This window comes from Dendronephthya gigantea, unplaced genomic scaffold, assembly GCF_004324835.1.
Source record: "Dendronephthya gigantea isolate DGI-Jeju-01 unplaced genomic scaffold, DenGig_1.0 000062F, whole genome shotgun sequence".
Lineage (NCBI taxonomy): Eukaryota > Metazoa > Cnidaria > Anthozoa > Malacalcyonacea > Nephtheidae > Dendronephthya > Dendronephthya gigantea.
This window is the reverse complement of record NW_021163072.1, coordinates 1144552-1168485: the sequence shown is the minus strand read 5'-3', so window position 1 is coordinate 1168485 and position 23934 is coordinate 1144552. Positions and strand designations below refer to the sequence as shown.

Here is a 23934-nt window from a genome sequence, read left to right as displayed (position 1 = left end):
GTTCAGTGAGACATGTTTTTTAACTGTAACTATGGCACCAGTTGGCTTATATCAATGATTAGCCCAGCAAAATACTTGTCTCTTTTCTCTTTATAAGATACTGCAGTTTCATGCGTGCCTGAACTGTTATTACTTACTTAAGGGGGCTTGATGTGTTTTTTCATAGTTTAATTATTTGTTTTCAAACACAAAACACTACTTTAAACTAATGTGTAGCTCTAAATAATGTTCCTACATGCTTAGTTTTATATAGAACTTAATTCAGGGTGCATTAGTATTACTCTACTTCATTTTTATGTGATATGGTTAAGAGGTTTACTCATTACAGAGAGTTTTCACATGCCAACTTAGGGAATCTAATTAATTTAGCTGTTTTGTTCAGTGAGACAGGTTTTTTAACTGTAACTATGGAACCAGTTGGCTTATATCAATGATTAGCCCAGCAAAATACTTGTCTTATTTCACTTTATAAGTTACAGAAGTTTCATGTGCGCCTGAATTCTTCTTAGCTACTTAAGGGGGCTAGATGTGTTTTTCATAGTTTAATTATTTGTTTTCAAACACAAATCACCAGTTTAAACTAATGTGTAGCTCTAAATAATGTTCTTACATGCTTCGTTTTATATAGAACTTAATTCAGGGTGCATTTATATTACTCTACTTCATTTTTATGTGATATGGTTAAGGGGTTTACTTGTTACAGAGAGTTTTCACATGCCAACGTAGGGAATCTAATTAATTTAGCTGTTTTGTTCAGTGAGACAATTTTTTTAACTGTAACTATGGAACCAGTTAACTTATATCAATGATTAGCCCAGCAAAATACTTGTCTCTTTTCACTTTATAAGTTACAGCAGTTTGATGCGTGCCTGAACTGTTATTACTTACTTAAGGGGGCTTGATGTGTTTTTTCATAGTTTAATTATTTATTTTCAAACACAAAACACTACTTTAAACTAATGTGTAGCTTTAAATAATGTTCCTACATGCTTAGTTTTATATAGAACTTAATTCAGGGTGCATTAATATTACTCTACTTCATTTTTATGTGATATGGTTAAGGGGTTTACTTGTTACAGAGAGTTTTCACCTGGCAACGTAGGGAATCTAATTAATTTAGCTGTTTTGTTCAGTGAGACATGTTTTTTAACTGTAACTATGGAACCAGTTAGCTTATATCAATGATTAGCCCAGCAAAATACTTGTCTCTTTTCACTTTATAAGTTTCAGAAGTTTCATGTGTGCCTGAACTCTCCTTAGCTACTTAAGGGGGCTAGATGTGTTTTTTCATAGTTTAATTATTTGTTTTCAAACACAAATCACCAGTTAAAACTAATGTGTAGCTCTAAATAATGTTCCTACATGCTTAGTTTTATATAGAACTTAATTCAGGGTGCATTAATATTACTCTACTTCGTTTTTATGTGATATGGTTAAGGGTTTACTTATTACAGAGAGTTTTCACATGCCAACGTAGGGAATCTAATTAATTTAGCTGTTTTGTTCAGTGAGACATGTTTTTTAACTGTAACTATGGAACCAGTTCGCTTATATGAATGATTAGCCTAGCAAAATACTTGTCTTGTTTCACTTTATAAGTTACAGAACTTTCATGTGTGCCTGAACTCTTCTAAGCTACTTAAGGGGGCTAGATGTGTTTTTCATAGTTTAATTATTTGTTCTCAAACACAAATCACCAGTTTAAACTAACGTGTAGCTCTAAATAATGTTCTTACATGCTTAGTTTTATATAGAACTTAATTCAGGGTGCATTAATATTACTCTACTTCATTTTTATGTGATATGGTTAAGGGGTTTACTTGTTACACAGAGTTTTCACCTGGCAACTTAGGGAATCTAATTAATTTAGCTGTTTTGTTCAGTGAGACAGGTTTTTTAACTGTAACTATGGAACCATTTGGCTTATATCAATGATTAGCCTAGCAAAATACTTGTCTTGTTTCACTTTATAACTTACAGAAGTTTCATGTGTGCCTGAACTCTTCTAAGCTACTTAAGGGGGCTAGATGTGTTTTTTCATAGTTTAATTATTTGTTTTCAAACACAAATCACCAGTTTAAACTAATGTGTAGCTCTAAATAATGTTCCTACATGCTTAGTTTTATATAGAACTTAATTCAGGGTGCATTTATATTACTCTACTTCATTTTTATGTGATATGGTTAAGGGGTTTACTTGTTACAGAGAGTTTTCACCTGGCAACGTAGGGAATCTAATTAATTTAGCTGTTTTGTTCAGTTAACTATTGAACCAGTTGGCTTATATCAATGATTAGCCCAGTAAAATACTTGTCTTATTTCACTTTATAAGTTACAGAAGTTTCATGTGTGCCTGAACTCTTCTTAGCTACTTAAGGGGGCTAGATGTGTTTTTCATAGTTTAATTATTTGTTTTCAATCACAAAACACTACTTTAAACTAATGTGTAGTTCTAAATAATGTTGTTATGTGTTTAGTTTTACTTAGAACTTAATTTAGGGTGCATTAATATTACTGTACGTAATTTTTATGTGATTTGGGTAAGTGGTTTACTTGTTACAGAGAGTTTTCACATGCCAACGTAGGGAATCTAATTAATTTAGCTGTTTTGTTCAGTGAGACATGTTTTTTAACTGTAACTATGGAACCAGTTGGCTTATATCAATGATTAGCCCAGCAAAATACTTGTCTCTTTTCCCTTTATAAGTTACAGCAGTTTCATGCGTGCCTGAACTGTTATTACTTACTTAAGGGGGCTTGATGTGTTTTTTCATAGTTTAATTATTTGTTTTCAAACACAAAACACTACTTTAAACTAATGTGTAGCTGTAAATAATGTTCCTACATGCTTAGTTTTATATAGAACTTAATTCAGGGTGCATTAATATTACTCTACTTCGTTTTTATGTGATATGGTTAAGGGTTTACTTATTACAGAGAGTTTTCACATGCCAACGTAGGGAATCTAATTAATTTAGCTGTTTTGTTCAGTGAGACATGTTTTTTAACTGTAACTATGGAACCAGTTCGCTTATATGAATGATTAGCCTAGCAAAATACTTGTCTTGTTTCACTTTATAAGTTACAGAACTTTCATGTGTGCCTGAACTCTTCTAAGCTACTTAAGGGGGCTAGATGTGTTTTTCATAGTTTAATTATTTGTTCTCAAACACAAATCACCAGTTTAAACTAACGTGTAGCTCTAAATAATGTTCTTACATGCTTAGTTTTATATAGAACTTAATTCAGGGTGCATTAATATTACTCTACTTCATTTTTATGTGATATGGTTAAGGGGTTTACTTGTTACACAGAGTTTTCACCTGGCAACTTAGGGAATCTAATTAATTTAGCTGTTTTGTTCAGTGAGACAGGTTTTTTAACTGTAACTATTGAACCAGTTGGCTTATATCAATGATTAGCCCAGTAAAATACTTGTCTTATTTCACTTTATAAGTTACAGAAGTTTCATGTGTGCCTGAACCCTTCTTAGCTACTTAAGGGGGCTAGATGTGTTTTTCATAGTTTAATTATTTGTTTTCAATCACAAAACACTACTTTAAACTAATGTGTAGTTCTAAATAAGTTGTTATGTGTTTAGTTTTACTTAGAACTTAATTCAGGGTGCATTAATATTACTGTACGTAATTTTTATGTGATTTGGGTAAGTGGTTTACTTGTTACAGAGAGTTTTCACATGCCAATGTAGGGAATCTAATTAATTTAGCTGTTTTGTTCAGTGAGACATGTTTTTTAACTGTAACTATGGAACCAGTTGGCTTATACCAATGATTAGCCCAGCAAAATACTTGTCTCTTTTCACTTTATAAGTTACAGCACTTTCATGCGTGCCTGAACTGTTATTACTTACTTAAGGGGGCTTGATGTGTTTTTTCATAGTTTAATTATTTGTTTTCAAACACAAAACACTACTTTAAACTAATGTGTAGCTCTAAATAATGTTCTTACATGCTTAGTTTTGTATAGAACTTAATTCAGGGTGCGTTAATATTACTCTACTTCATTTTTATGTGATATGGTTAAGGGGTTTACTTGTTACAGACAGTTTTCACCTGGCAACGTAGGGAATCTAATTAATTTAGCTGTTTTGTTCAGTGAGACATGTTTTTTAACTGTAACTATGGAACCAGTTAGCTTATATCAATGATTAGCCCAGCAAAATACTTGTCTTGTTTCACTTTATAAGTTACAGAAGTTTAATGTGTGCCTGAACTCTTCGTAGCTACTTAAGGGGGCTAGTTGTGTTTTTCATAGTTTAATTATTTGTTTTCAAACACAAATCACCAGTTTAAACTAATGTGTAGCTCTAAATAATGTTCCTACATGCTTAGTTTTATATAGAACTTAATTCAGGGTGCATTAATATTAGTCTACTTCATTTTATATGATATGGTTAAGGGGTTTACTTATTACAGAGAGTTTTCACATGCCAAGGTAGGGAATCTAATTAATTTAGCTGTTTTGTTCAGTGAGACCGGTTTTTTAACTGTAACTATGGAACCAGTTAGCTTATATCAATGATTAGCCTAGCAAAATACTTGTCTTGTTTCACTTTATAACTTACAGAAGTTTCATGTGTCCCTGAACTCTTCTAAGCTACTTAAGGGGGCTAGATGTGTTTTTCATAGTTTAATTATTTGTTTTCAAACACAAATCACCAGTTTAAACTAATGTGTAGCTCTAAATAATGTTCCTACATGCTTAGTTTTATATAGAACTTAATTCAGGGTGCATTAATATTACTCTACTTCATTTTTATGTGATATGGTTAAGGGGTTTACTTGTTACAGAGAGTTTTCACCTGGCAACGTAGGGAATCTAATTAATTTAGCTTTTTTGTTCAGTGAGACAGGTTTTTTAACTGTAACTATGGAACCAGTTCGCTTATATCAATGATTAGCCTAGCAAAATACTTGTCTTGTTTCACTTTATAAGTTACAGAACTTTCATGCGTGCCTGAACTCTTCTAAGCTACTTAATGGGGCTAGATGTGTTTTTCATAGTTTAATTATTTGTTCTCAAACACAAATCACCAGTTTAAACTAATGTGTAGCTCTAAATAATGTTCTTACATGCTTAGTTTTATATAGAACTTAATTCAGGGTGCATTTAATATTACTCTACTTCATTTTTATGTGATATGGTTAAGGGGTTTACTTGTTACAGAGAGTTTTCACCTGGCAACGTAGGGAATCTAATTAATTTAGCTTTTTGTTCAGTGAGACAGGTTTTTTAACTGTAACTATGGAACCAGTTCGGTTATATCAATGATTAGCCAGCAAAATACTTGTCTTATTTCACTTTAAGTTACAGAACTTTCATGTGTGCCTGAACTCTTCTAAGCTACTTAAGGCGGCTAGATGTGTTTTTCATAGTTTAATTATTTGTTCTCAACACAAATCACCAGTTTAAACTAATGTGTAGCTCTAAATAATGTTCTTACATGCTTAGTTTTATATAGAACTTAATTCAGGGTGCATTAATATTACTCTACTTCATTTTTATGTGATATGGTTAAGGGGTTTACTTGTTACAGAGAGTTTTCACCTGGCAACGTAGGGAATCTAATTAATTTAGCTTTTTTGTTCAGTGAGACAGGTTTTTTAACTGTAACTATGGAACCAGTTCGGTTATATCAATGATTAGCCCAGCAAAATACTTGTCTTATTTCACTTTATAAGTTACAGAACTTTCATGTGTGCCTGAACTCTTCTAAGCTACTTAAGGCGGCTAGATGTGTTTTTCATAGTTTAATTATTTGTTCTCAAACACAAATCACCAGTTTAAACTAATGTGTAGCTCTAAATAATGTTCTTACATGCTTAGTTTTATATAGAACTTAATTCAGGGTGCATTAATATTACTCTACTTCATTTTTATGTGATATGGTTAAGGGGTTTACTTGTTACAGAGAGTTTTCACCTGGCAACGTAGGGAATCTAATTAATTTAGCTGTTTTGTTCAGTGAGACAGGTTTTTTAACTGTAACTATGGAACCACACTGCAAAAACAGAAGGGTTAAATTAACCCCTTTTTATAGGTCGCAACTGATTTAAATGAGTCATTTTAACCATTTATTGAAATGGTTAGTATGAAATTACCAATAAAATATTGGTCAATTCGACCTAAAGCCTAAATGGTTATATTTTTGAGCACTTTTAAATGGTTAATTTAACCATTTTCTCGGTGGTAGCACTAGAAAACCTATAAAATGACCAATTTTAAATTGGTCATGTAGGTAACCCTTTTGAAACTGGTCGTATAATTAAGCTTTTTGAAATTGTTCATCAATGGGAGGCAGATCATTACTTGGTTTTCAAGCTAACCAATCGTAAATATCTTAAGAATCATAAAAATCAGTTACTATGCACTAATTACTAAACATGTAATATCCTTTGCATTCAACCCTATAATTGTGCTCCTGTTAATACCCCATTTACTTCATAAGGCTGTTGATGCCCCAAACGACTTTAATTTAATCATTCTATTTAATCATTTAAGTCAATATTTTATTTCAATATGGTTAATATTTTATTTCAATAATTACATTATTTACATTGTTTTTGGTGGAAGATACCTTGGGGTAACATATGATATACTGTTCTGACAAACAGATGCCTTTACTATGTGCATTGGAAGGTACACCTTTAAATTCTCTGGCATTAAAAGAAAGGAAGCTGCACCAGCTGGTCTTCGCACCTCATAGGATTGGAAATGATTTGTTTCTAGCCTCTTCACAACAAAGTACATCTTTCCTGCATCGAATATAATAATCTCCATAATGATGCAAATTCAGGGAGATCATTTTTGTATCTGATGAACACAATGGCTCCATTTCTGTACTTAGTGCCATGGAGTGACACAGTTGTTGACCTAAGGGGGGAATTAAATGTTTACTTATACGGCTATAGAACCATGGTCCCACTTAGAATACTAACTTTTTACCTCACTGAATATCAATGCAATGATGTTCAATATATCACTATTGATATCCATAAACAATAATACAATATATTATTGGGGAAACTTGTGAGATTAAATTAATAATACCATCACAGTTAGTACATATGAAGACAGATGAAAGGTTCATCAAATATACTTACTTGGCCAATACAAAAGTTTCAGACAAGGATGGCTCTTTCTCCTTCAAGAGACCAAAATACTCATTGTCGCCAGCAACAAATTCCTTAGAAGACTCTAAATTGAGACAATAAAAGAGATATTGAACTCTGAAGGCAGTTGGACTAAACTACTGTGAATGAATCAAAATTGCAACTTAAAATTTTACCTATTTTTTGTTTCTTGACAAGGGGTTCATTTGTAGTGTAACCATTCTGTGAGCTCATTAGGTAACAAAACCGAGTCTGATGACGCTCGGCTAGGCTAACAGCAACATTGGTGAACCCATGTATGCGGCCAGTCGTTTAAAGTAGCTGTGTTTCGCTTCGTATCTCATGCACCAACTGCGCACCATAGGACCAAACCTTAGGATTCAAACAAGAACAAAAAGCCACACATAATAAGTGTTAGAGTTATGTGACCTTACAATGTTAAGGCTTAAAAGACCATGCAGTTCCACAAAGTTAGTACAATGACATGAAGAACACCATGCAGTTGTTGACGAGGTATTTTATCTCAGTTTGAAACAGTCAACAACAAGAGCAAACTACACACCTGTATATATGCGATGGATAGTGAACCAAGTAATGCATCTTAGGTATCACCGAACATCCCGGGTAGATTTGTGTAAATTGCCATAGGAAATCTTCAATGTACCCCTCAAGAACCCCAAGGCCATCCACACTTGTCACAGGTGAAAACACTTGCTCTATAATTTTGAGCAACAACAGGAAATGATGCCATTTATCATCGTCATCAGGAATGGAACTGCCAATAATTAAGGGAAGATATGTTCCAAGACACCACATCTGTCTTGCTAGAAATATGATCAACACAAAAATAGAAGAAATCAATGAGTGAATGTTAACAATGCATGACTTACTTCCACACTTAATCGGCCACTAAATGTATCTGAGACAGAAGTGGACAAAAAATTATTATTAAAAAAGACAACTTCATGAACCAACCTTTCTGTTTAAGGCTGTTGTTATCACTCTTCATGCAGGGTCTGACGGCTGACCGGGGATGGTTTGTTTTTGTCATTGAAGTAGCCATTATAATCAAAATACGCAATTCTTTCATTCAACTGCTCGATAGTAAAATATTTCTCCTTAAAGATAAACTCTTTTAACATTTCTTTGCAAACATATTGCAGGACTCCCTCAAGCACATCATGCATGGCATCGCCAGGCAATCCATCAGCAACATGGAAAAAACGCGAGTTGCATAGAGTAGACCGCCTGCAAACACCATAGGTTTTACTCAGCTCTGGATTTTGATCAATCAGTTGACACTGGTGGTTATGACCAGCACGTGTACGCAGCGTGAAATATTTCTCTAAAAACTAATGAAAAAAAAGAGCTACATTAATATCTATCCAGACAAAGTACATACTATGTTTGGTTAATACATGGGTTGGGATCTCAAAAAAAGCAAAACATGTGTAATAATTAGGATTGATTACATTATGTAACAACTGATTTGTAACAGATTTACCATGCTCTTAATTTCATCTGTAGTGCCAATACAATGCCTACACTTAAGGTGTGCACCAGGTCCTTCCTTGAAGCCCCCCATCAGTTGGGACCCAAGATTATCCCCAGAAACAAGCACAATCGTTCCAGCTGATGAAAGCAGTTCACCTCTGATTGTGAACTGGTAACCACCATCCTAAAAAAAAACTGCCTATGTAAAATGTACAGACACACAACAAGTACATGCAGGCAATTAGTAGGTCAGTGCTCTGTGATGATAAATAAGATTATTACACCACAATAAGTCCCCAAAAGAAGAAATTGGTCAGTATGTATGACAGTCACAATACATATCACCTACTTGTTCCAGGTATTCAAGATCATTCATAAATGGCTCTAACAGAGCATCAATGCCATATTGCTTAATGACAGGGGTAGTTGCAATTAACAGTAGCTGAATGGCATCACATTGTGATCTGTGCTTTGGATCGATATTTCCCAGAGTGTAGTAAACAACACCTAAGCCAACAAAGAACATGTTCTATCAACTCCTTATATGTATTATTCCCCACATAAGATGTCACTTTGGCTTTTACAGTCAACTGTATTCTGTTTTTACAGTCAACTGTATTCTGTTTTTACAGGCAACTGTATTGTGTAAGCTTGGCCTTGGGTCTGACTAACTCGGGAATTATTTGCTTGGATTGAAATGGCGAGGGGTCACTGCATGCAAGTATTTCTAGTATATACTTGTATTAACCGGACATATAAATATAATTAGGTAAACTCTTTTGATAAATATCTTACCCAATTTGTGCTTTCCCGCTTTGCTCCCAAGTGGATTTACAATCTCTAGCTCGTCATAATACAGCAATAGTTGAAGTGCTGTTGGGTCTTTGGAGAACAAAGGATGAGTTTTAAACAAATGGCCATCACAAACATCTTCAATGAGCCCATCATCTTTGTGCTGACGTTGATACCCATGTTGGACCTGATAAAATGTAGAGTTAAATATTATAATTCCTGCTGTGCTGTCATATATAAGAGGAATATATTGGCCATATATTGTTCAAAATGCTTTTACTGTACAACAGAACAATATGCTATTTTCAGAGTAATTAGTCTATCAAAATGACCTCTTTAAGTCAATATAGCTCTTATCGCTATCTATAGCTGGTTGTGGATGGTGACTTCAATTTTTTACCTCTTTAAGTATTGATTTAACATTAAGCATCTGTTCCAAGGATTGAAGAACAGGAATATACACAATTTCATCATCTTTCAGAACCTCCTTATACCTGGTCCCAGATCTTCTCTTCACTGTTCTGTGCCCAACAGTAATCCGTCTAGGTTTCTATATGATTTAATGATAAATATGAAATAAAAATATAATATTAACTAACAAAATTCTGGAAAAAAGTACTTAAACTGAACACTTGGTGATTATTAAGATAATCAGTATGAGCTTGTTTACTTCAGAGGATCAGAGAGCTTGCTTTTTGTTGTGTAAACAAAACACTAGTTTAAAAGCCTACAACAAAATTATTTCAGGATAATTAAACTTACAACAAGACCAAAGTGTTCTTCAAAATAGGCATCTTGTTGATATTTTGTAGACACATGTTTGAATGGATTAGATATTGGGTTTTCTTCTTCAAACAGTTGACTAAGTCCAGGGACAGCTTCAAAATCTATGCCAGCATTCTGGAGGCAATTCTGCAATCCACTCTTGATGGTCTCTACTGTTCCATGAACAAGCTGTGTTGAATCCTTGATAATATTGTCCAAACATGTCTGCGTTAACAGATTAGTTTCCTTAGTTTTTAGAATAAATTGTGCATTTCTCTTTCGCAATGCATCAACAGAATAAGCATCATTGTTCCTTATTTCACAAAATTCCAATTCTTCATTATCAGATGTTGGTTCATGTTGCGCATCGAGGTGTTGATCTTCCTCTTCATTGACGCCAAGATAAGGCGATTTCAAATCAATATTACTGTGCTTTCGTCTAAGATGACTTCTGTATGAAAGAATCTTAGTTTGAGTCTGGTAACCTAGAAACTCGACGGTTTTATCAACCTTATGAAAAGTAGCAGGGCATCCAGGAACTTCGCAAGTTATGTTCACTCTGGGGTCATGTTGATGTACTTGGACGAGGTGGTGAATCATACCAGCGATACACGATGAAAAAAACGTTCTGCATATTTGACAGCAAAATTTGGCCATCACAATAATTTGGCCTGTTGTCACGAAGGCTTGAAAATTGAAAACACTGAACATATATTCAACGGAGTGATCTATGATCAATCCCTATTGGTGTATACTTTGGTCACATGACAATGAGCGACGCTAGCCACGAGTGCGCAGCAAGCAAATACGCGTTCTTTTCTCGCTGGCGGTCTGTGTAGCAAGAGGTAGTTTTCCAAAGCATTCAAAATCAATTTGTCTCATTATCAAATAAATATTATGGAGATCACGAAAGAATCGTCTTGTGAAGATGTCATCGCCTACTTGAAGGAGAAAAATCTAGACGATTTAATCGATAAATTTGAAGGTATGTTGATGTATACAATATACATAGGGTATAGTATATTGATATGTGCGATTGAATAATTTTTCCGTGTTTGTATTAGAACATAAACTTGCGGTAGCCCAAGACTAAGCTTATTACTCTTTGGCACCGGTCAATACAAGCCTGGGAAGAAGAAAATAAAGACGGAGAGAATGAATGTTTATGATCAATTTTTAAAAACTAATTTGAAGCGAAGAAGTTTTGAATTTAGCGCGTGCCGCGTGCCATCCTCATTCCTCACACCTTAGTCGTTCATGATTGGTCTGTTGTGTTGTTCTATGTCACTTCGTTTCCGATTAAATCCGACAGCTTACTGAACATACTCTTAAGAATAATAATTATGTAATCTCTGAACGAAGCTAAAGCTATTAAACCATGTATTGAAAATTTATTAATATTTATTTCAGAAAATGAAGTTGATGGGGAAGACTTCTTTAATTTAGACATGAATGACATCTTACAATTGATCCCGCGTTTAAAACTACGCAAGAAGTTTATCCCTTTTTGGCAAGAGGTCACTCATCAGGTACTTCACCTACGGTGTATACTGTTGTATTTTTTTATCTAACATATAACATCTAACCCAGCTATTAATTCGACAGCCAGGGCTGCTTTTCTAAAATTTGCACCCACCTTGTTCAGGGCAAATTCTTGTGTGTCATGTACGTGTTGTGTAGGGAGAGTTAAATTTTAATGGTATACACTATACAAAATATCTTTTTAAAAGTTAAAATGTAACCCCTTCCCATGTCTTAAAATGTTTTAATAGGGGCCAACTGGACTGAGGACACCATTGAGCAACATAGTTACAACAAGCCCAGACACTGATTTTAGTCTTTCACTGAGTAGCTCAAGCAGCATAATATCAGTGGATGATAGAATCAACTCCCAATCCAGAGAAGGTTCAAAGGTTGTTTCAAAGAGAACTCTAGTTTATGAAGAAAACACATCACCCTTTAAAGAAATCCAACCAAGTAAACGACCATCAAATGCTGTAAAAGAGGTATGTGCAATTTTTTTTTGTATTATTTGCTTGCGCATAGTATGTATCCCCCCTCATGTATTTCAAAATGTTTTACCAGGGTCCAATTGGATTAGGGGTTCCATCGAGGAACTTGTGTACAACAAGCCCACTTACTGAGTCTGATTTTTCAAGTACTCCAAGCAGCATCAGTTCAATTGATGATATATTCCACTCTCAATCAAGTTCTCCAAAAGTTCTGTCAAAGAGAACACTTGTTTATAAAGAAAACACACCACCACTGAAGGTACATATATATAGAATTTATTATTATGTGTGTATAATAATTTATGTATTTATATTGTCTCTCTTTTGTTACGGCATGTGCATAATTTTTCCTTGAATTCAGGGACTGCACCACCATACTGTAGGTACAGTATGGTATCTATATCTGTGATTACATTACTCTAAGGAGGTATAATATATTTACTAATTGTGTCTTTACAGAATAAATTACCCACAAGCCTACCACAAGTTAATGAATCAAACTGGCTAGGCAAGTTTTGTTTACCTACAAGGGTAAGTAAATCACATAATTTGATTATGTGATAAACTCTAGGTACCACACAATGTGGATTTTAACACCATCCATAAGAAACGGGTATATATTAATAATATGTAATGTATAAAAATAAGCAGAACTTAGCTGGCATTTCTCCTACTCATGTGATAACTAATGTGCATGTTTGCCCTTGATTTGTTTGTAGTGGGAACCCGCTGTTGAAAAAGCACTGGAAAATAGATATCTTAATCCAAATGAGAAAAATGCATTGAATAGGCAACTTACTGCTTCAATTATGGCCCACACCGACTCACCAAAAGTACTGAACGCAACCACATTGGCCTTGTTACTTGTTCAAAATACCATGTTTGAAGGGATCATATGGTCCAGGACATGTAAGTTCATACAGGATTTTTTATTTATTTATTGGCCAAAACTTTCCAAAAGTTATGGTGCTGTGTTTCATATGAATTTATTGCTTTGCAGCAACAATGGGCCAATAAAATTGAGGAACGTGTGCGGAATCTCAGAAAAAGAGCCTCCAGAAATGAGAAGAGGAAATACTTGGAGGAGGGTATTGTGATACCGAAAGGTAAACCTGGTAGGAGAAGAGAAAGATGCAGACAACATCACTTCCATCAATTCCTGAAGGTGAAACCGATGAAACCTTAGAAGCTCTGCAAAAAGTATTGGTGGGGATGTGGAGAGATGGAAAGCATGACCTGCCTAAGGTTAGAGCTCTGATGGACAACACATTTGCAAAGCGTCGAAGAGATGTTTTAATTAATGATGAAAGAGTTTGGCAGCTGCTAAACAAGTATCCCTTCTTCAAGGATTGTAAAGGGGTTGAAGTAAGTTGCCTGTTAATGTAGCTAATTTAAGTGCATGTCTTCTACAGTACAAACATTTCATATTGAATGATTTATATGCCCTATATTTTATTCAACCAAAACATGCACTCTTGTGTATGACCCAGTGGCAGTTACTGACCTGCCATGTAATGTGGAGTCAGGCATAATATTCAATGATTCTTTGGTATGTTTGTGAAAACTGACTGATTTTTTTTCAGACTTATATCATTTCATTGATTTACATAATTACCATTTTTTAGTTGAAGGCAGAGTTGGAACGAGTCCTGGACAAGGAAGGGATTGTAAAGGATATGAAAGAACACTGGAATGTTAACAAACAAAAAGTTTTCACCGCCATCAGGAAGTCAAAAGATAAGGAAGTTCATGACATCCTGGAACTCTGTGAGGATTGTGCCACTGAGGATGAGAAAGGTTTGCTATTTTGTTGTTTTTTAATTTTAACTGTCCATTAAGATTTATTCTGAATCAATATAATAAAGTAATATAAAGTCTATTGTTTAATACATATAGAGATCGAAAACCGTTGTATCATGGCCTCATTACCTCATGTACTTGGTGACAGGAAGACCCACAACAATAAAGTTGGGGAGCATTTTTGGGAGATTGTCGATGTAAGTTAATTTGTGTGTGATTGTTAACTATAGATTCCTTTATATAGAGCCCATTGCTTTTCTTGGGGACAATTTGGCTAATGCTCAATTTTGCTAAAACTGTATCATGAGTATCTAAAATGTTTTACAATCTTTAATACTTCAACTAATTTCTTCATTCTATCATCCCACAGAATGATATAGCAGGAGAAGTCAAAAGGAAGATCGAAGAATGTAAATCCCCAAAATTATTGTCGACAGGCTCATTGGAGAATATCGATTCCATGACGTTGGTGGCAGAGGGAATGGTTGTGGCAAAGTTTAGAATATTAACATTCTAAATGCTGTGATTTGTTTACTTTCTGCATATTACACATTCAATGCAGAGTATCCGAAGGGTGCAACTGGGCACAGCAAGAACGTATATCTATTCTTAGAACATTTGCTTCTCCCGTCCAGTGGAAAGAAGAGAATGCAGATACCGATGTCTATCGACAATTCTATTTCGTCATTGGACTACGTCACTAAGGAGTCACGTGAGATATGCGCACGCAGATCGAGTGTTCAGTTGCCCGCATAGTTTTACGAGTGTACGGTCGTGTATTTCAAGTTGGCGAGAAAAGTTTTCGAAGTAGATGAAATCTGCCGTCTGACGACGAAGAGAAAAGATTACTAAATGAAACGAAGTCGAAGAAGTAATGGTTGAAAGTAGTGATGAATTTCCAAAAGCCATGAAGGAGTTTTTCATTAAAATGTCAGCGAAGATGTCGTCAATGGAGCAATCAATAGAACGGATGAATCCTGGCTCTATGGGTGGTTTCGAAGAACCTACAGCGAAAAAACGAAAAAGATGCGAAGAACAAGAGGAAGATGATGCTGAAAGAGACCTCAGCGATGACGAAAATTTACTCCAAACGACAAAGCCCCCGGCCGACTCGGCCACAGAGGGCACAGCAACTGACGTCCCATGTGCTCAACTTGAGCATGACGCTTTGCTAAGTGAAATCTCACAAGATTTCGACAAAGAAGAGGACCTCGGTCCCGATATAACCCAGCAACTTGCTGAAATTATAAACAAGCGCTGGTCTACAAAGCTCAACGAGGCAAAAATGAAAGAAAAAATGGAAAAATATTCCCGACCAGCCAACTGTGAAAAGTTGATTGTCCGCGCGTAACACGGAAATTTGGGATAAGCTCGATAACAAAGCAAAACATAACGATCTTCGAGCCACGTCACTTCAGAAATCACTGGCCAAAGTAGGGGCTATTCTTGCTCAGTCAACGGAAACGCTTCCGCAAATGAGGCAGAAAAAGCTGCCAGCTGAGCCTGACAAACTCGTGAAATTAAATACAGATGCCTTGGCATTAATAGGTCACATTTCGTGTGAGCTCTCATTGCGGCGACGCGACGCCATAAAACCAAACTTGCATAAGGATTATAGCAGTTTGTGTGCCTCGCACGTGCCAGTAACGTCGCTTTTGTTTGGAGATAATCTTCAAACGAGGCTTAACGATATCCGTTCCTCAAACAAAATCAGTAAAACCACCGTCCAAGAAAGATTTAGCCAAGCGAAAGGACGAGGTCGGTTTTCGACAAGTTGGTCAAATAACAACAATGGCACGGAGAACAGACAGCGAAGAGGTAATCATTTTTTATCCAAGGGTCGCCAGTGGAAGCAGCACCCACCCAAAGCCTCTTTCCACTCAAAGAAAGATTTGCAGACGAGGAACACGCAGTGGCAGTAACTATTGCAGACAATTCAGTTTTACAAAATTTACAGGTAAGCAATTTCGAAGAGCTCATGCCTGCTGTTATCGATTATTCAACATGAGCTCCACTTCTAAATTTATTATATCAATAAATTCTTAAACACATCCGAAATTACTAAAACAATAATTTCGCGACGCGTGGCCGAGCATTATGAAACGGAAAGAAACTGGGTCAAAACCAACTCAAATCTTTCACAATGGCGGAGAATTTTGAAAGGGCTGCCAATGCTCGCAAGAAGAAACTCCCTTCCATGGATTGTCTTATTAGGCAAGGTAATGATATTTTAGAAAAGCGAAAAAAGAGAAGAAAGCCTATTCATTATGAGTATAGCACGGATCCAAAAACTGGCCAACGGAGTTGCAAAAATACTTACAATCCAAAGTATTATAATCGCGATGATACCGCCTCTAGTTCAAGATCAAAAAACTTAGAGGAACACAGCGATAATATTTTCCAAGGTATGCTTCTGTTTGTAACATTTTACACAGAACCTACGCCAGATAGGTCCCATCATTCGGATGATTTATTATTTTGTCACTTTTTACGTAGAACAAGAACCACCAGAAGTAAGTTTATTGGATCGTGAATCAGATATGGATGTAACGACAAACGCTGTAGAGGGTATGGATCTAATATAAATATGTACAATTACAACAGCTAAAAATGCTGTGAAGTTTTTAATCCGCTTTGTTGACATTTTGAACCGCTATTGTAAAATATGATGTGCTAAAAGTCAATATTTATTATCTAAACAACGTTCGTATAGCTTTGTGTCCTCTGTGACTACTGACTAGACATTATACACATGCTGCCACATTGCTAGATTGGCTGTGTGCAGGGAAGATTGTGACTCATCATTCACACATATTGCAAACTTTCCAATATGGATACTGTTTATGCATTTATATATTGGAATTTAAAGACCCTGCTACTTTACAAAACTTGGTTTATCGAATGTATATTAAACTTAATGGTGTAATATGGTGTACAATGATTTTGTGGCATTCTACCTAGCAGCTCATTTTTAAAGCAGTATCATCGATTTTGTTTAGATGTGACAATGAATGATATCCTTGAAGAAGCAAAAGGATTATTATGTAACTGGAAATGTGGTGGTCAGCAAAGAAACGAACCTGGCATGAAAGACAAAATTCCCTTTATGAAAGCTGGGAGGAAGTCAGAAGTAGTTTAATCGAAGTTTTGCTGCAAACTAAATTTTCCATTGGCATTTTTGATGAATTGTTATGCGAAAGCTGTAAAGATGCCATGGCAGTTATTGGATGTCAAGACTGCATTTCACATAGATATGTCTGTGGGGATTGTGATGAGGAGAACCATAAGAACCATCCATTTCATGATCGAGATGCAATTTTGAATGGTTTTCATGAACCTATTCCTCCAACAGCCTCAATTAACAGCAAACTGGAATGGATTACTGTTGGTAAATATTATAGCATGGCTAAAAAGATGTAACTTATACCTTGTGTCAAAAGGTGCATTGTGACCGTGATACTCTCAAGATGCTCTTTAAATATGAAATTTAGCATGATCTATTTAGCATTTATGTCAAACCTAAAGTTCATTTTACATGAGTAAATATTCATTGGCAAATTTTCTCATAAAAATTTTATTAGGTCTTTTTCAAATAAAGAAACACAGAAACATATTTGTCACATGAAATTTGTAAAAAAATTGACCAGTCAGTATTATCTTTGTATTATCTCAGCATCTTTGTGAAACTCTAGGTGTGAGATAATGTTTTCCCTTGGTAGGAAAGTTCTGCCATTTTTAGAGGGTTCTTCAAACAGTTTCTGAAAATATATGAATTGTCTATGTATTTTTTAGAACGGTCCCTTCCATTTGGTGATGTTATTTGTCCCACATGCCTATTTCCTTGCAATATTTTATATGATGAGAAGGGTATGGGTTGCATTGCTGTAACATTGAAAGGTATGCTATTTTAGTTGTCTTTTTTATTCACAAAAACATTGTCTTTCTGAAATAGATTCTATAGTTTTATACTGTAGCTATAAATGATACATTATGTAGGCTGAACCTAGCTCCTGCAAGATTCAAACCAGATGATGCTATTCAGATAGGCTTTATAGGCCAAATGTTGATCTCTATCATGGAACTCAAAACTTTATTTTTGTGCTAATTGGTTAAATATTTATTTATCTTCAGGTAGATTCGACATTAGTCACACAAAATATGAATGTAAACAATGTGACAATGTTATTTCATCAACAAGTCCCCATGTTTTAATACAGCTGGGGTTTTGGCCTGGAACTATTCGTGACATGACATATGTATTTCACCAAGATCTCTTTCATTTCTGGGATAATTTACAGAAGATTGTTCCTGGAATTTCTCAAATAGTTTTGTGAAATCACTAGAAATGTTTTCGATACAAAAAGGGCGGGTACGTTTAAACCAACTTCTAAGTATCAACTTCAATGTATCGCTTCATGCAAAAAATGGAATCCTGTTCTTTTATGATTATGTTTGCTAATTGCCTCAGTAGTTAATAGTTGTACAGATATTAGTTTGATGTATCTTTCTCTATCTTTTATATAGATGGGAACAATTAACAGCAAAACATTTGGTAGCTCTTTTCGTGAATGGAAATATTGCCAATATGAATTGAACAAACTACGGCATATTAACTGGATGGAGTGCCCTGCATGTGAACAGCAGCAACACTCCGTTCACATGGATGGTAACATGAAACTTTATCGGTACAAATCTGCTGGGATGTAAGTACATTTTGTACACTGAATCACAGACGATGCATTGCAGGAATGCACTAGCTTGGAGGGAAATCGTCAGCTCATATACAACTGAAATGCGTCTTGTATATCACCTAGAAAGAGTTTCAAAGTTATTTCATCATATGTATGTTTTAAAGAGGATAAATTGAAATTATTTAGCAGGAAAAGAGATTGCTACTATGGAGATGCTTTATTGCTTCAAATGAAAAAGTTCAACATCATCTCTGTAAAATTTACAAAAAAGGAAAGGAAAAGGTATTGTTACAATTTGTCTTCTCAAACAATACGAATTTTCGTTTACCTCAAAACAATTATAGAACAATAGTCCCATTAAATATCAATGTGTGACATTTGGTGTGGGAAGTTTCTGACCGTAATGCTATGATTTGTAACAAATATTTAGATTATTTTTATACCAAGTGGATCTACTGTACGTATAAAAATAATCTAAAATCGAGCTGTTTCAATTCGGCTATACTTTACCCTAGGTCACAGATGATTCTAAGTGTGGCGATTCTATTTGGCATGCTGCTGGAAATACTTTGAAGAAAAAGAAAATTGTTGATGAAACTGGGCTAGAAATTGCTGGCTGTCGTCACAGTGTTGCCCAGCATGCAGTTAGCATGAAGCACGGAGAAGTGTATGGCTATGCACATTATATGCAAAAGGAATATTACCTTCGTCGTACAACACAATTCTTCTGGTATGATGTCATCTGCAAGTATTGGCCTTGGCTGTGTAAAAATGATGTAACCACATCTCAAAAGATGAAACCTGCTCTTTCCGTAATGCATGCCAAAGCACATGCTTGGTATTGCCAGGTAAATTTCCTTGTGCTTATTATATTTCGTACGTGGCAAGTGTGCAGTCAAGTGCAGTGTCCATTGTGTAATCTTTTTTGCAGGTTATTTGGGGAGGGCGATGGCAAGATGGCGCTTCTGCAACAACAGGAGAGGAAGTAGAACAGATTAACAGTCATTTCTCGCGGTTAGGGTGCACTACCAAGCATATGTTACCTGAAGGTAAGCATGTGCAATAAAATTATCAAACCAGTTAAACGTTTAATTCTGATGTATGCATACATAGGACGAGAGGAATTGCTGACTGAACATGCACTGGAGTGGAATAAAAGAAAAATAACCAAACTGTCAAGTATTCTTGCGAAAAGATATACAAAAGTTATTAATTTTTCTATTTTTTACCTAATAGTAATAGTAACTATACCATAACAAGGGAAACCATAACAAGGGAAATTTCGTTTTAGACCAATCAGTAAGTTTGTTTACATTTTCAGTAACCCAATCAGAATAATCATCATTTTACATGATGTATTAAAAATTTAGGCATTCTGATTGGCTTAGCCTAAAAAGTGTAAGCAAATATGCCGAATAGTTTAAAACGAAATCCCCCTTGTCACATAACATAGCTACAAATACTTTGCCAAATCCGTTTCGGTAGTTTTCGTCAAAAAATAAGACAGAAACAAATTTATTAAAAAAAAAGGTGTGGGTAGAAATTTAAAGCGTGGAGGATTGAAAAATATGTAGATGCAATGCAAATTTCCCATGCACGGAAAGGGGAGTACTGAAATGTATAATCTTCTCTTGGAAAAATTAATGTGTTCTGTACTTTTATATGCATGGTTCTAGGCTAAAGATAAACCGCCATCATGCAGAAAGAATTAGAAAGCATGTCAGAGAAACTTGAGTGTGATCCAACAACATTACAGAAATGGAAAGAAGATATATTTGACGCTGCTAAACGTACGTATAGTTTGTGTAGTTTTGTTCAGTTTACATGCAGTACATGATACTGTGGCGAATCTATTATTATAAATAATAAAACTAAAAACGTTAGGTATGCTCTTCTCAGAATGCGATGTCTTGGTGTAATTTTTTCGTGCAATGACGACGTGTTTCTTTTTTCTCTTTCAAATTTATGTCAGTGGATGAAAAATCGAGAAATAAAAGATATTCCATAACTCCGGAGGAAATGAAATACATATGTCATTTGCTCACATTAGATGTGTTAACGCCAAAAGAGAAGGCCTTGTTTGACGTTGCTGAAAAGATTTATAAGGAAAAATCTAAACAGTTTCAGCCCAAGATCTGTCGCAATTATTCCTTTGGTGAAGGTGTTTTAAAAATAAATCTTTGGAATATTTGAGATACAATATGGAATTCCATCATAACGCGATCTCTCATCTGGCATTTAACATTGCAAAACTTGCAGGTGGTTCTACATTTAATAGCTACATTTTCAGTGTCTCTTCCTTTATTTCAGTAGTAACATTTAAAGCCAACGTTTCCGTGCGAGTAAAACACCCATAAAAAACGAAACCGCGGAAAATTAGCCTCCACATGCGGGATAAAGGGAAGGTAACATTTTAACCAAATATTATTTTCTTCAAGATTCTTCGAAGCAACGAAATAAGTTAAGGAGAAAGATCAGCAAAGAGAAAGAGAGTCCATTCTTTGATTTCAAATTATAATCGAATTGCAGACGAACCGCTAAGCAACATAAAGAAATTTTAAATGGAAAGTTTCCATGGAATTCTCGGAACGAGCCAGTTGATGAGTGTGAGTAGCTACTGTTTCTCGTATACAGACTGAGCCAGGCTTGCAAATAGAACTTGTACGTACATAATTATAATTGCCGGACGCGTAGTACATTATATATGAATATATTGTGCCTTTCATACAATAGTGCCTTTGGTAACGAGACGATCTGTGGTGGATAAGTTGATGGAAATTCAACGGTTTCAGGAGGAAATCGAAGTTACTAAAAAGGAAATGTTCCAATACCTTGAATATTACACCAAGAAATGCCTTCCGGCACTTTATAGCGAACTTGCAAAATTGGAAAACCTGCTGCAAGGTAATTTTCCCGGTCACTTTTAGAATTGTGAAATATAGAGTATGTTTTCAGCGATCGATTGCAAAAAGCTTTTGTCCTTATTGGAAAAATGTAAATTATGTTTTTAAACTCTGTGAGCTGCGCGTCAAAGAACATAAGCAATATAACCTTGACTGAACTGCAGTCTATTCGGCTAAATGCAACAGATCCAAATTTTTATTGCAGGTGTAAAGGCTGGTTTTCATATAACGTAATTCTTTGACGATGGTTATTGTGTCGGTGGCCCTTGACATCTGAAAACCAGGCTTAAAATTATTTTTAATTTTCGAACATATAGGTAAAAGTCGCAGCCAATGTGGTGGTGAACAGCCTGTTCTTGCGGTGGAAAGTGCTGTGTGTGTGGTATGTTTTTCGGCGGTAATTACTTTGTAGGTTTAAAGGGTGATGAAGTACAATTTATGCATATTTGTGGATAGCCCATATCCTGAATCATGCAGTGAACATTTCAGCTACCATATTGTAACCATCTTCACGAAGCACGAAGTTTCTTGTATACGAGCAAATGTTATGGTTGGAATTACTGCATTACATGCATGGTGTATCAAAAAGCTAAAACCTACGCCGTACATACCTTCTCATGGACGCACATTTTTATTGTTTGGCCATTATGTAAGCTCTTGGAAGGTCTATTGGGTGTTAATTGTGTGTATCTAATGCGAAGATGCGATAATTTAAAAGTTATTTAGGTCCGCAATTTCCTTTTCGACATTTCTGTAAGCCACATCTGTAAGCTATGCGATTGCTTTTTATGTAACGTATATTGAAATCTTTTTATTTTAGGCAAAAACCTATTCTACAAGCTCAGTCAAAAGGACCATTGTCAGAGGAAAGCTTGCCTTGGTTAACGAAGGAATTAACTTTGCCATGCAACAATTAAGGCTTGGAATCCAATCTTTCTTGCCAGTTCTCGGTTTACAATTGTCTGGATTCCAGGACATAATTGAGTCGCACAATGACAATACTAAGCAATCCTATGAAGATGTGGAGGATGAGCTGGAAAGAGATACAAATTTTGATATGGATAGTGAAACCGACAGTGACACTGATAACGACAATGAGAGTATCTATTCCGAATGGGAGTTTGACACCTAAGATGGTCGATACGTCCCTAATTATTCGTGCTTGTTGTAAAATGTTATAATTCGTAAAGTTATTTTCTTCGCTTTAAATCCTAAAAGTCGTTTATTATTTAAACACAACTTCTGAATTCTGTACAAAATCAACTTTGTTTCGTAAAGTTAAGGGCGTCCTGGAACAATACCCTTTTGAAGTCGTATATATATTTTGACTTATTAAAATATAATATCTTTGTCAAGGCAACAATTTTTTGGCCGTGGAAATTATAAACAGATATGAGGATTTACTTATGTCAGTTCTATATATATTGCTAACTAAAGGTATATGAAAGTATACTAATTTGGCTGTTTTGTGCGTTTTTGTGTCATCTTGTGGTAACAGGGTGCTTAACTGCTGTAAAACTAGGGTGTAGTAACACCAATGTCGACAAAATCGCACATTTGTCACGTTTTTGTTCCTAATTTACTGTTTTGTGCGTATTTGTACCATTTGTGGTAACAGGGTGCTTAACTGCTGTAAAACTATGGTGTAGTAACACCACTGTTGACAAATCGCATATTGTCACGTTTTTGTTCTTAATTTACTGTTTTGTGCGTATTTGTACCATCTTCTGGTAACAGGGTGCCTAAGTGCTGTAAAACTATGATGTAGTAACACCAATGTCGACAAATTCACATATTTAACACGTTTTTGTTGTTAATGTGTTTGTTTTGTGCGTTTTGTGTCTTATTGTGGCAACAGGGTGCCCTAACTGCTGTAAAACAATGATGCAGTAACACCAATGTTGACAAATTCGCATATTTAACACGTTTTTGTTGTTAATTTGATTGTTTTGTGCGTTTTTTGCCATTGTGTAAAGGTGTGTAACTGCTGTAAAACTTGGTGTAGTAACACTAATGTCGACAAATCGCATATTTGTCACGTTTTTGTTCCTAATTTACTGTTTTGTGCGTATTTGTACCATCTGTGGTAACAGGGTGCTTAACTGCTGTAAAACTATGGTGTAGTAACACCAATGTTGACAAATTCGCATATTTGTGACGTTTTTGTTCCCAATTTACTGTTTTGTGCGTATTTGTACCATCTTCTGGTAACAGGGTGCCTAAGTGCTGTAAAACTATGATGTAGTAACACCAATGTTGACAAATTCGCATATTTAACACGTTTTTGTTGTTAATTTGTTTGTTTTGTGCGTTTTTGTGTCTTATTGTGGAACAGGGTGCTAACT

General features: G+C 35.2%; 3 protein-coding genes across 3 annotated transcripts; all 3 read left to right on the top strand.

Moving 5' to 3' along the window:
• The first annotated feature begins 16018 nt into the window (after positions 1–16018).
• Positions 16019–17996, top strand: LOC114530425. Its single transcript, XM_028552044.1, has 6 exons — positions 16019–16400; positions 16492–16563; positions 16995–17118; positions 17247–17383; positions 17788–17892; positions 17992–17996. Exons 1-6 carry the CDS (start codon positions 16139–16141, stop codon positions 17994–17996), a joined length of 705 nt encoding a protein of 234 aa, XP_028407845.1. The 5' UTR covers positions 16019–16138.
• An 876-nt stretch (positions 17997–18872) lies between these two features.
• Positions 18873–20117, top strand: LOC114530424 (the record flags this gene model as incomplete). Its single annotated transcript, XM_028552043.1, has 4 exons — positions 18873–18968; positions 19202–19534; positions 19618–19735; positions 19800–20117. Coding segments are annotated over 4 exons (690 nt in total), but the record flags the coding sequence as incomplete, so codon positions are not given.
• A 1124-nt stretch (positions 20118–21241) lies between these two features.
• On the top strand, positions 21242–22795 carry LOC114530432. Its single transcript, XM_028552051.1, has 4 exons — positions 21242–21292; positions 21420–21590; positions 21907–21971; positions 22410–22795. The coding sequence occupies exons 2-4, from the start codon at positions 21458–21460 to the stop codon at positions 22719–22721; spliced, it is 510 nt and encodes a 169-aa protein (XP_028407852.1). The 5' UTR covers positions 21242–21292; positions 21420–21457; the 3' UTR covers positions 22722–22795.
• Positions 22796–23934: the final 1139 nt, after the last annotated feature.

Excerpts from the sequence above, each read along its gene's own strand:
- LOC114530432 (XM_028552051.1), top strand. The coding sequence starts at position 21,458 with ATGGAAATTCAACGGTTTCAGGAGGAAATCGAAGTTACTAAAAAGGAA. Across the intron at positions 21,591-21,906 it reads ATTGGAAAACCTGCTGCAAG|GTAAAAGTCGCAGCCAATGT; the intron begins GTAATTTTCCCG and ends TCGAACATATAG. Across the intron at positions 21,972-22,409 it reads TGGAAAGTGCTGTGTGTGTG|GCAAAAACCTATTCTACAAG; the intron begins GTATGTTTTTCG and ends TTTTTATTTTAG.
- LOC114530425 (XM_028552044.1), top strand. The coding sequence starts at position 16,139 with ATGGCGGAGAATTTTGAAAGGGCTGCCAATGCTCGCAAGAAGAAACTC. Across the intron at positions 16,401-16,491 it reads CAGCGATAATATTTTCCAAG|AACAAGAACCACCAGAAGTA; the intron begins GTATGCTTCTGT and ends CTTTTTACGTAG. Across the intron at positions 17,119-17,246 it reads TTTATGAAAGCTGGGAGGAA|ATATGTCTGTGGGGATTGTG; the intron begins GTCAGAAGTAGT and ends CATTTCACATAG.